The 12,120-nt window shown below is 37.5% G+C and overlaps 2 protein-coding genes across 15 annotated transcripts in view; one reads left to right on the top strand and one right to left on the bottom strand.

The window, feature by feature from the left end:
- Positions 1-12,120, top strand: part of SLC30A7 (solute carrier family 30 member 7) — a 99,790-nt gene that overhangs the window by 86,567 nt on the left and 1,103 nt on the right. The window lies entirely within an intron of this gene.
- DPH5 (diphthamide biosynthesis 5) overlaps positions 7,157-12,120 on the bottom strand; it is a 35,785-nt gene continuing 30,821 nt past the window's right edge. For 5 of the 14 annotated variants that reach the window (XM_009426433.5, XM_513597.7, XM_024347392.3 and 2 more), the window contains exons 7-8: positions 9,737-9,840; positions 7,157-7,725 (exon numbers count right to left, since the gene is read on the bottom strand). In XM_009426433.5, the coding sequence (XP_009424708.1) occupies positions 7,502-7,725; positions 9,737-9,840 (328 nt within the window). In that variant the 3' untranslated portion in view covers positions 7,157-7,501. The remainder of the gene's footprint in view (positions 7,726-9,736; positions 9,841-12,120) is intronic. The other 9 variants (XM_009426449.4, XM_063799036.1, XM_009426443.5 and 6 more) reach the window with 3 other exon arrangements.

The raw sequence follows: 12,120 nt of genomic DNA, 5'->3' as shown, positions 1-12,120 counted from the left end.
CCTCTTCTGTTTACACACTGGGTTAGGAAGTTGTTTGGTACAATACTGCACCGGCCAATCTTATGTAGAGTTTTGGCTTTCCTAACCGCAGAAGCCACCCCATGTTAAACTGGTCTTGCTTTCCAAGTTTCCACTTGCAGTCCTCTAGCTCAGGAATCTTGAGTGGCTCCCTAATGCTTATCAAGTGTACACTCTTCTGAACAACTTTCGAAACTTAAATGCATTTCATTCCCTCCTTATTAAATCAAACCCTTGATATGGCACCAAACTTTTCATTAGTCTAGAGCAAAAAAACAGCAGAGACAAGGAGGAGCAAACAGGTTCAATAGATGTAGACAGAATGACAGCAATTTACTACTTTTTTTCATTCTTTCCAAAAAAAAGAAACAGCATTTTAATGGGATTCTAGTTCATTAAAACATTATCAGCTCATCCAGTTCTACTTTGAGGCAAAAAAAAAAAACCAAAAAACTACCATGAAATTCAGGCTTAGCACATGATACCAACATTTAAATTCACAATTCAAATTTATCTGCTAATGTTGACAGTAAGAAATGCATAGTCTGGCACAGTGTAGGCAAGGCAATCAGTTTATTGAAAAAATGGATGAATTTTGCTTTTTAATGTAAACTTTAACTCCTCTTTGAAAAGTGATGCTGTATGAATTGTTAAAGTGAATAGTACTCTTTTTGTGAAAGAGCAACTGCTAAAACTAAAGAATAAAGCAAAATAATACAAAGACATTATAAAAATTATTTCCTGAATGTAGCCACCAAATGGCATTGTTTAAATGTGGTATTTTTTAAGTAAACAAGATCTTCAGATTCACATATAAGCAGGAGCACTTAGATAGCAATTAAGGCTTGGCTTGGCCATTTGGCTTGGACTTTTGAGTATGTCATTGTGACTTGTAAAATTACAAATAAAATAAGGTCCATCTGATTAGCCGTCACTGTCTTCCACCCTAGACAGACAATAAGTTAGATCATAATGTTCAGCTTTACAGGGTTTATTGTCCTGTATGTGCATCATACTACTTTCCCCATGAGCAATAATTTGTACACAGGTCATATTGGTTTCTACAGACCTCAGAAGAAGGCAAAGTTACTACATTTGTAGTTACATTAGTTGGAGGGAAGACTTCCCACTGGCTTCCAAAAGCTTTGGCCAGGCAATCCTGTGGTGGTGGCCAACAGCTATGTAAGCCCATAGGAACTAAAACTTTGGGGGAGGGGAATATTTCTGTTTGGTAGAGTTATGGTTTTAAAAGGGTACAGCAACCCTGTTGCTTTTTTCTCTCTGTACCCCCACCACATGGAGCAGAATGCAGGCCCAGCCATGAAAGTATGAAATAGTATCAGAGTAGAGTAACTAGATGCCCAAGTTTCTGGCCAGAGGATCAACCAAGAAAGGGAGCCCAGGGAACCAGGAAGTGGAGAGATTATGGAGTGGGAGGAAACCAGGAAAGCAATCTCATAAAGTTGTTTATGAACCCCAAGGATCATCCTCAAATCACTAATGCTTGGATCTGATTCTATTTAGCCTTGAGAATCTTGAGAACTAAACTATCCAACAGACGACTTCATAAGTCCCAAATTGTGTGCCACAAACTTGAGATAGATCCAAAGAGAATTGCAGTCTTTGAAAACCAAACTTACACTGCAACTGTAGCCCATAAAGAGCAATCTGATAATTGCATCCTGAAGCTAACAGGTTGGTTGCCTGCTCAAACAAAAAGATTGATATTCTCCATTAAATCTGAACAAGACCCAGCAACTCACAACATAATATTCAAAATGTCCAAGCTATAATCCAAAATTACTTGATAAAGTGCTGCAAAAAATTTCAACTTACAGAAAATCAATAGATGGTAAAACTGAGATATCAATGTTAGAATTATCTAACAAAGACCTTAAAGCAGATATTTAAAATGCTCAAGCGAGCAATACAAAAATGCTATATGAAATGCTCAAACACCTACAGAAAAATACATGACAAAGAAATCACAAATAATCTTGAAACAAATGTTAAAATAAAAAACAGCAGACATAAAAAGAACCAAATGGAAATTTTAGAACAGTAACCAAAATTTTAAAAACATACAGATGGACTCAACAGCAGAACGGAGAAGACAGCGAAAAGAGTCAATGAATTCATAGATGGATAAAAATTATCAGCTCTAGGCAACAGAGAAAACAGACTGAAATAACAACAACAATGAACAAAGCTCGGGAACCTGTTGGACAGTAAGAAATGTCTAACATTTGTATTTATCAGAATTTCTCAAGGAGAGGATAAAGTATATAGTGCTGAAGGAAGATCTGAAGAAATAATGGCTGTAAACTTCCCAAGTTTGGTGATGTACACCTAGAGTCAAGAAGCTGGGCAAACCCAAAACAGAATAAACCCCAAAATATCCACACCATCTCAAACAATTCCAATCCAAATCTCACAGCCTCTTTTGTATATGTCAACAAGCTCATTCTAACGTTTATATGGAAAGGCAAAGGAACTAGAATAGCTAAAACAACTTTGAAAAAAGAATGTTAAAGGAACCACACCACCTGTTTTTAAGACTTACCATAAAGCTAAAGTAATTAAGACAGCATAGTATCATAGAAGGGAGAGACGCACAGATCAATAGAACAGCAAGAGTTCAGAAAGAGACCTACATAAATAGGGCTTAATGATTTTTACAATGGTGCAGAAACAATTCAATGGAAGAACAGTCTTATCAAGATGTTGTAACTAAACATTTACATGCAAAAAAAAAAAATGAGTGTGGATCTAAAACTCACTTCATACAAATATTGAGTCTGTTGAATTTGTGATGGGATCTTAGACATGGCAACAGAAGCATAATCTATGTAAGAAAACATAAAGTGGATTTAATCAAAATTTAAAACGTTTGCTTTATCAAAAATGGTTAAGGGAATGAAAGGACAAGCTACAAATGGGAAGAAAATATTTGCAGGTCATATATCTTACAAAAGGTTTTATCCAGAATATGTAATAAACACTCAAAATTTCACCATATGGAAACAATCCAATTTAAAAGTAGGCAAAAGACATGAACAGATGCTTCATCAAATAGGATATAAGAATGGTGAATAAGCACATGAAAAGATGATCCACATCATTAGGTATTGGGAAATACAAATTAAAACCACAACAAAGACACCACTGCGGCCAGGCACAGTGGCTCATGCCTGTAATCCCAGCACTTTGGGAGGCCAAGGCAGGCAGATCACCTGAGGTTGGGAGTTTGGGACCAGCCTGACCAACACGGAGAAACCCCGCCTCTTCTAAAAATACAAAATTGGCTGGGCGTGGTGGTGCATGCCTGTAATCCCAGCTACTCGGGAGGCTGAGACATGAGAATAGCTTGAACCCAGGAGGCAGAGGTTGTGGTGAGCCGAGATTGTGCCATTGCACTCTTGCTTGGGCAACAAAAGCAAAACTCTGTCTAAAAAAAAAAAAAAAAAGACACCACTACACACCTATCAGAATAGTTCAAAATACTGCCAACATGAAGTGGTGGCAAAGATACAGAGCAATGGGAACCCATACAATGCTGGCGAGAATGCAAAATGTACAGGCACTTTGGAAATCATTTTGGCAGTTTCTTATAAAATTAGGTGCACACTTAACCATGTGACCCAGCAATCCCTCTGGATAAAATATCAGGCAAAAACCTGTTATGTTAATGTTTTAACAACTTTATACACAATCACTAAAAAGTGGAAACAAACCAATTATCTCTCAAATAGTGAATGGATAAACTGTAGTCTATCCATATGAGAGAACACTACTTAGCAATAAAGAGGAATGAACTAGAGGGATGAATATAAAGGGACAGTGGGAGATCTTGTGGGTGATGAAACCGTTCTGTATCTAGATTATGGAATAGTGTTTCACTACATGATAATTTTAAAGAACTTTATAGTATTAAAGAGCTAAACACTATTAAATAATCAAACAAATGTATGCAGCCTTCAGGTATTTCTATTTTAACTAACATTGGGATTTCAGAGAACAGACCGAAAACACTATTGTTCATCCTTTCCCTGCTGAGTAGTGCAGTGTTCATTTTACAATTTCATTTAAATAGAGGTTAAGTTACATACAGAACAGAATTGCCAGATTTAGCAGACAGAGGAACCTGGTTAAGTTTAATTTCAAATAAAAATTTGGTAGGTTCCCTACTACCACCCTTGGTAGCTTTTTTATCCTTGGTTTTCATCAGTTTTACCTGTTACGTTAGGTATGATTTTCTTTATTTATTCCACTTGGGGTTCACTCAGTTATTGGATCTGTGAGTTGATAGCTTTACCAAATTTGAGGTAATTCTGGCCTGTAAGTTACTTATATTTTCTTCTGCCCTATTTTCCTTCTATTCTTCTGGAAATCCAGTTACCTATGTTAAATTGCTTGATATTTCCCCAAATGGCATTGAGGCTTTCTGTTGTCTTCCTTCTAATCTTTTCTTCTCTTTTCCTCAGATTGGACAATTTCTTTCATGTGTCATCTGTATGCTACGGTTAAACCCAACCATTTTCTTTTAATGTTACCACATTTTGGGTGAGAATATATATCTATATTCGTTCATTACAACCACCCTACCTTTTTGTCCATGAACATAGTTCTAAAAACTGCTTTAAAAATCCTTGTCTGCCAATTCCACCATCATCTAGTTTATGTTCGGATTTTTTTTTCTGTTGTCTGCTCTTTTTTTTTTTTTTTAAACCATAAGCTATAAACCGTATTTCCTTATTTCTCTGGATACCCTATAGCATTTTATTGTATTCCGGTCATTGTTTATATGTTATACAGATTCATTTTATCATACTCTGAAGAGTGCTAAGCTTTGATCTCATTTAAAGTATTGGCTAATCACCTTGATTTTATATTATGTTAAAGGTTTCATCCTTAGTTTTAGCATAAATCTTTAGTCTTGTGCACAGCCTTTACTAATACATGGCCATTCTGGGGTTTGGGAAGCTCAAGGTTCTATCAAGCCCTTCTAACTTGTCAGAATTCAAACTTGAAACTGTGTCTTCTATTGCAATAGAAAACAGCCGTCTCTGTTCAGCTTCTTGAGCCTTCCAACTGTGGCTTTCCACCAAGGTCCTTGGAGTCTTCCCGGGGCATGCACGGTTCGAGAGTTAGCTAAGGATTTAAGGAGAGATCATATGCAGACAGGAAGCCTCCTCCATTTCTGACACCTTCATTTCTAGGATCTGCTGCTTTAATTTTCAGTTCTTCTAGCGGCCTTTAATTCCATCCTAACACCTCAAGCCAGTAAGATTGCAACTTTCTCCTGAGTTCTAGCCACGCCTTACCACACAGTCTGGGAAAGACCGAAGGGGAAAAACCATATATAGTTCACAGCTGGTTTCAGTGACTCCCTAGAGTTTTTAGACCATTGTTTATTATATTTTGTCCAGTTTATAATTGGGAGGGTTTGTACATTACAAGCTATTACACCATTACCAAAACCAGAAGTCCTTCATTATATAGTTCTTAAATGTTTAGTTTAACATATGAGAAGAAAATAATATACAACTGGCATTTAAATGTACTTGGCTCTCTCCCCTTCTGTGTCTAACAGATTGAAAATGAGGCCAGGCATAGTGGCTCATGCCTGTAATCCTAGCACTTTGGGAGGCCAAGGTGGGCGGATCACTTGAGGTCAGGAGTTCAAGACCAGCCTGGCCAACATGGTGAAACCCCATCTCTACACACACACACACACACACACACACACACACAAAATAGCCAGGTGTGGTGCCGCCACATGACTGCAATCCCAGCTACTCGGGAGGCTGAGGCAGGATAATCGCTTGAACCTGGGAGGCAGAGGTTGCAGTGAGCCAAGATTGCACCGCTACACTCTAGCCTGGGCTACAGAGTGAGACTGTGTCTCAAAAATAAATAAATAAATAAATAAATAAATAAATAAATAAATAATAATAAAGAAAAAAGAGATGTTTCATATATATATAAATATCTTTTATCTCAAATGAAGTAAAATAAGTCAAATAATCTTTAGCTAATTGATGATCCCAGGGAGTAGGGAAATCTGTTCAAATTTCAATGAATTTACTAAGTAAAGAGCTCAGAAAAATTGGTTAGGCCATGGAAATACTTAGAGTTGAACCAACTGAACTAGGATATAAGAAAGCTATTTCTATTCAGAACTGAAACTCTTTGGTCATGAAATATAATAAATGGAGTGTTATTTAATACTAGTAAGAAGAGTGTGACTACTCACACATATACAATGGCATATTAACTGAATTAAGTGATATGGCATATCTTGACTAATCCATTGTTGCCTTAAAACTTACATTTTTAAAAATTTTATTTTGTAGTCAGCAAGTTTTCCATTTGTCTGCTTGGATGTGAAAGATGCTATTTAAAACCAAACAGCAACTGTACAAGGCTGGCTGAACATTTATAATTAAACAACCTTATAACCTCCAAAATACAGCAGAGTATGAGCCACGTAATTAGGATGTCAGCTAACCAAGACAGTGAATTCAGAACAATGTCATTTTGTGGCGTGTGCTCAGCTGAGCTGTAAGTCAGACTGCTGGATGGAAATGTAATCTTTCTACCTTTGTTTATATACACTAATACCAGCTGCTGTCAGGACAACTCCTCATGCAGTAGGGACAGCTAACTTTTTTAAAAAGAAGAAAATTATAAACATATTTTGTGAACATTTACTAATCTTTTATTTGCTTTTCTTGGCACTCATAACATTTTTTACCCTTTAAAACAGATTCAAGTGATTCAAATTCCAGTTACCTCTAAGTTATATTCTGTTAACAACCACCTTGTATAAATTGGTTTCATAAATAAAAACTGCTCTTAAATGATTCTGTCAGTGGATGTCTATCCACAAGCTTTCCAGCCTGGTCTGCTTTATGTGTACATCCTGAAAAGTTGCCAAAATAGCAGCAACAACTGATGATATCATAGGGAAAAAACTCACTGCCACAAGAAACCAAGCATTGTTGAGTCAACTTCTTTTTGGTCACTTGTTTTATACTTACTAGATAAGCCAAAAGACCTGTTTGTTACACAAACATGCATGCATCCAGGTATTAATCCATTCTCACACTGCTATGAAGAAATACCCGAGACTGGGTAATTATAAAAGAGGTTTAATTTTCGACTCACAGTTCCACATGGCTGGGAAGGCCTCAGGAAACTTAACAATCACGGTGGAAGGCACCTCTTCACAGGGCGGCAAGAGTGAGAATGAGAGCCAGTAGGGGAAATGCCAGGCACTTATAAAACCATCAGATCTCATGAAAGCTCACTATCATGAGAATAGCATGAGGCAAACTGCCCCCATGATTCAATTACCTACCACAACACCTGGGAATTATGAGGATTAAAATTCAAGATGAGACTTGGGTGGGGATACAGCCAAACCATATCAATCCATATATGGCTGAAATTTACATCAGACAATAGTAAATATCTATGTTCAAAGTCCATTGATGCTTTGAGATTCTGAGCTATTTTCTGGTATGGAAAACAGACTTAGCATCTCCATCTCCATTGGATGTATGCTGCCTCCTGTGATGATCAAGGAATGCAATGGTTCTCCCAAGTCCACAGTACACATTTGCCGTAAAGTGCCTGCTGCAATTTTCTGGTCGTCGGCTCCAACTCTGGCTAAGCCAACACAAAGTGTCTCCTCGGTAACTGCTATTAAAAAAAAAAGATACTGCTATTCAATTCAGCAAATGCATCATCCATCCAACAGTCAAACAAACATTAGTACCACAAGTACATTTCAAGAAGCCCCAAATATCTTAAATCTCTTTTGCCACTTATGGACCAGTTATCCATTAATTCATCCAAGGGATTTTCTAAATCATTTGTATTACCTAATATAAAAGAGTACTTCCAAACTTTACCCTTTCAGAATTACAAAGGCTTACACTAAGCTTTTAGGACTTGACAAGCTATACTTACACTCTACAATTGCACAGCATTCGTTTTTAAATAAGTTCTGAGTAAACAATGTTTATTACACACAGGTTTTTAATAACTTGCTTGAGATAATGTTCATATTGACCTAGATATACTGAAGAAACCATGAGATTATGAAATAAATTACAGATTTGAGTTTCTGCCTTGCCATCCAATTAGCTGTGTGATAAACTTCAGTTTTCTCATTTTTTAAAATGTAATACTCTCTCTTTTAAATCATGGTAATGAGAGCTAAGATAGTAGATATGAGACTAGTAGACTATAGATTCCTTAACAAATAATGAGCATTTGGCACTATTTATGTTTTTCAGTTAAAAACAGCCAGCCTTAGCTTTAGTATTATTCACTCTGGTGCTACAGCTAAAGAGCTGACCCTTTAATGGTTGTATTGTTTAGCTGGGAAAGGGGTCTTGATTGAACAATGATCAAAAGGGGGCAAATGGTTTATCCAAGGACAAACAGGAATGCAAGAAACTTCTGTACAAAGTTATGGATATAGAACATCCTTGCAGACTATTTGTTTCACGACTTTAACATGGCCTACTAATGAGAATAAAATAAGCAACAATCACTCAAGAATCTCTTGACCGGGTGCGGTGACTCGCACCTGTAATCCCAGCATTTTGGGAGGCTGAGGCAGGCGGATCGCTTGAGCTCAGGAGTTCGAGACCAGCTGGGCAACATGGTGAAACCCCATCTCCACCAAAAATACAAAAAAATTAGCTGGGTGTGGTGGCATGCACCTGTAGTCCCAGCTACTCAAGTGGCTAAGGTGGGAGGGTGGCTTGAGCCCGGGAGGCAGAGGTTGCAGTGAGCCATGATTGCACCACTGCACTCTAACTTGGGCAACAAAGCAAGACCCCATCTCAAAAAAAAAAAAAAAAAGTCTCACAGTGGGCCAGGCGTGGTGGTTCACACCTGTAATCCCAACACTTTGGGAGGCTTTGGGAGGCCGAGGTGGGAGGATTGCTTGAGCCAAGGAATTCGAGAAAAGCCTGGGCAACATGGTGAAACCCTGTCTCTACCAAAAACACACAAAGAAATTAGCTGGGCATGGTGGCATGCACTTGTAGTTCAGCTAAGGTGGGAGGATCACTTGAGCCCAGGAGGTGGAGGCTGCAATGAGCTGAGATAGTGCCTCTGCACTCCAGCCTGCGTGACAAAGTGAGACCCTGTCTCAAAAAAAAAAAAAAAAAAGAACCTCCCATAAAGATTTATTGACAATAAACATTTCTATTATATACCACACACTGTGTCTACATATTAGGAATATAAGAACAAATTTTCTCTTATATTTACTCTGAAGAAAACTATTCCTAGTCTCAATATTAAGAATGAAAGGAGGGAGAATAAAAGAACGATAAGTATATTTTTGCAGGATAGATCTCACCATTGATTAGGGATAACATAATAGATATATTTTAACAAAAATATTTATACAGTAATATATTTATATCAAATGTGACTTATGTTTAATTTGTGAAAAATCCTCACTTTCTGGAATGGTGTTAATTATACTATAAAAGAATGCCAATTTTTTTTTCTTTCACTACAACTTGAAGCCTATGGGATTTAAGTTAAAGTTGGACAAAAATGACAAGAAATAGTACAATACAAAAATACTGACTCTTGCTTCCATAGTGGTATGAGATATTAAGTCATATACACATCTAAATGCAGTAACAGAGGAATAATATGAGAGTCCTTCTAGTGTCTTGAGTACCTGGTTCTTCTCCTCGTATTCTTTGATTTTGAACAATCTCCAGAAGCTGCTGGGCTGCTTGGTTTACACTCATATACCGTGGAGGTTCATAGATCTTCCTTCCCCTATAGGCAGAAAACTAGATGCCACTGTTCTTAGCCATGAAACTACATAATATGTTATTAATGCAATTACTCTCCCAGGTATACTCAAGTACCACAGTCTACATTCTGTTTGATGTTTTTTTACATGTACTCACTTTAAGCATACACAAAAGCATGATGATTGTTCATTTCTTAAGCTTTTTCATTGTTCTAATTTAACTTTCCTCTGATCTCACTGAAATGATGGCAGGAACACATAAAGATAGATGTCTAAATGAAAGTTATCTTTATTCAAAGTGATACCTTTGGTAAAAACAATTCAAAGTAAGTGGCAATTTGGTTTATACTCTAGCTTAATCAGGTTATTTAGTGTCCTTTTTATGACCATTTTTAAACCACATATTCTTTTCACTGTTTCCTCTAAGAAAAGTAAACTAAAGCATCTTGGATGCTTAAAAATCTCAGGTGATGGCATACGTTTATTTCTGTATGCCTCAAAAGCCTATCAGGCTTGCTGAACTATCATATTAACAAAAATATAGCCATTGCAGGCCAGGCGTGGTGGCTCATGCCTGTAATCCCAGCACTTTGGGAGGCCGAGGCGGGTGGATCACAAAGTCAGGAGTTTGAGACCAGCCTGACCAACATGGTGAAACTCCGTCTCTACTAAAAATAAAAAAAATTAGCGTGGCTTGGTGGCGCACGCCTGTAATCCCAGCTACTCAGAAGACTGAGACAGGAGAATCAATTGAACCCGGGAGACGGAGGTTGCAGCGAGCTGAGATGACACCACTGCACTCCAGCCTGGGCGACAGAGCAAGACTCTGTTGAAAATATAAATAAATAAATATATATATATATATATAGCTATTGTGGCTTACAACACAGTTCAAATAGATTATTTTACTGACTCTCAAAAAAATTCTGTAAGTCAGTGCTATCCAATAGATATATAAATGAAGCCATATATAGAATCAAGTTTTCTAGTAGCCATATTAACAAAAAAGTTTGTAAAAAGGCAATTTTTTTTTTAAGACAGTCTCACTCTGTTGCCTAGGCTGCAGTACAGTGGTGTGATATTGGTTCACTGCAACCTCCGCCTCCTGGATTCAAGCAATTCTCTGCCTCAGCCTCCCGAGTAGCTGGGATTACAGGTGCCTGCCACCATGCCTGGCTAATTTTTTTTGTATTTTTAGTACAGACGGGGTTTCACCATCTTGGCCAGGCTGGTCTCGAACTGCTGACCTCGTGATCCACCTGCCTCGGCCTCCCAAAGTACTGGGATTACAGGCATGAGCCACCACGCCCAGCCAAAAAAGGCAAAAATTTTAATATTTTATTTAATCCAAAATGTTGTAATTTAACACCTACTCATATAAAAATTATTAAAGAGATTGTTTTTATATTAAGTCTTTGAAATCTGATATGTTCTTACAGCACACCTTAATTTGGATATTAAATTTTCATTGGAAATAGTTGATCTGTATTTAACTTTCATAAAATTTATGGTTTTAACAGTTGATTTATATACTAAAGCTGTTCCAAACATACTTAAAAGTTTTCCAATAACAGAGTATCATTTTTTAATTAATTAAAATTAAATGAAAAATTCAGTTCCTCAGTCACATTAGCCACATTTCAAATGCTCCTTAGTCACAAGTGGGTAGGGGGTACTGTATTAGACACTGCCTCTCTAAGTAAAAAAGGATTAGTACTATCATTATACATCTGAAGAAAATAAGGCTCAGAGATGGAAGTAACTTGCCCAAGAGCACTCAACTAGAGGCAGACTCAGGACTCAAACCCATGTCTTTTTTTTTTTTTTTCTCACTCTGTTACCCAGGCTGGAGTGCAGTGGCGTGATCTCAGCTCACTGCAACCTCTGCCTCCCAGATTCAAGCGATTCTCGTGCCTCAACCTCCCAAGTAGCTGAGATTAAAGGCACGTGCCACCACACCCAGCTAATTTTTCCATTTTTAGTAGAGATGTGGTTTCACCATGTTGGCCAGGCTGGTTTCGAACTCCTGGCCTCAAACAATCCACCTGCCTCAGCCTCCCAAAGTGCTGGGACTACAGGCGTGAACAACCGCACCCAGCCTCACACCCATGTTTTCAGAATCCCAACGCATTAATTCATTCCACAAACACTGAGTGTCTGTTAGATGCCAACCACTGTTCTCAGTGTTGAATCTACAAAATATATTGCTATTTCTACTCTATTATACTGCTTATCATTTCGTAAGAATAAAAATGCTTAATGTTCACACTGTTAATGAGAGCTCATTTTCAACCATCTTTAGA

The sequence above is a fragment of the Pan troglodytes genome, chromosome 1 (assembly GCF_028858775.2).
Source record: "Pan troglodytes isolate AG18354 chromosome 1, NHGRI_mPanTro3-v2.0_pri, whole genome shotgun sequence".
Taxonomy (NCBI): domain Eukaryota; kingdom Metazoa; phylum Chordata; class Mammalia; order Primates; family Hominidae; genus Pan; species Pan troglodytes.
The sequence above is the reverse complement of the archived record's forward strand: the minus strand, read 5'-3'. Positions and strand labels throughout refer to the sequence as shown.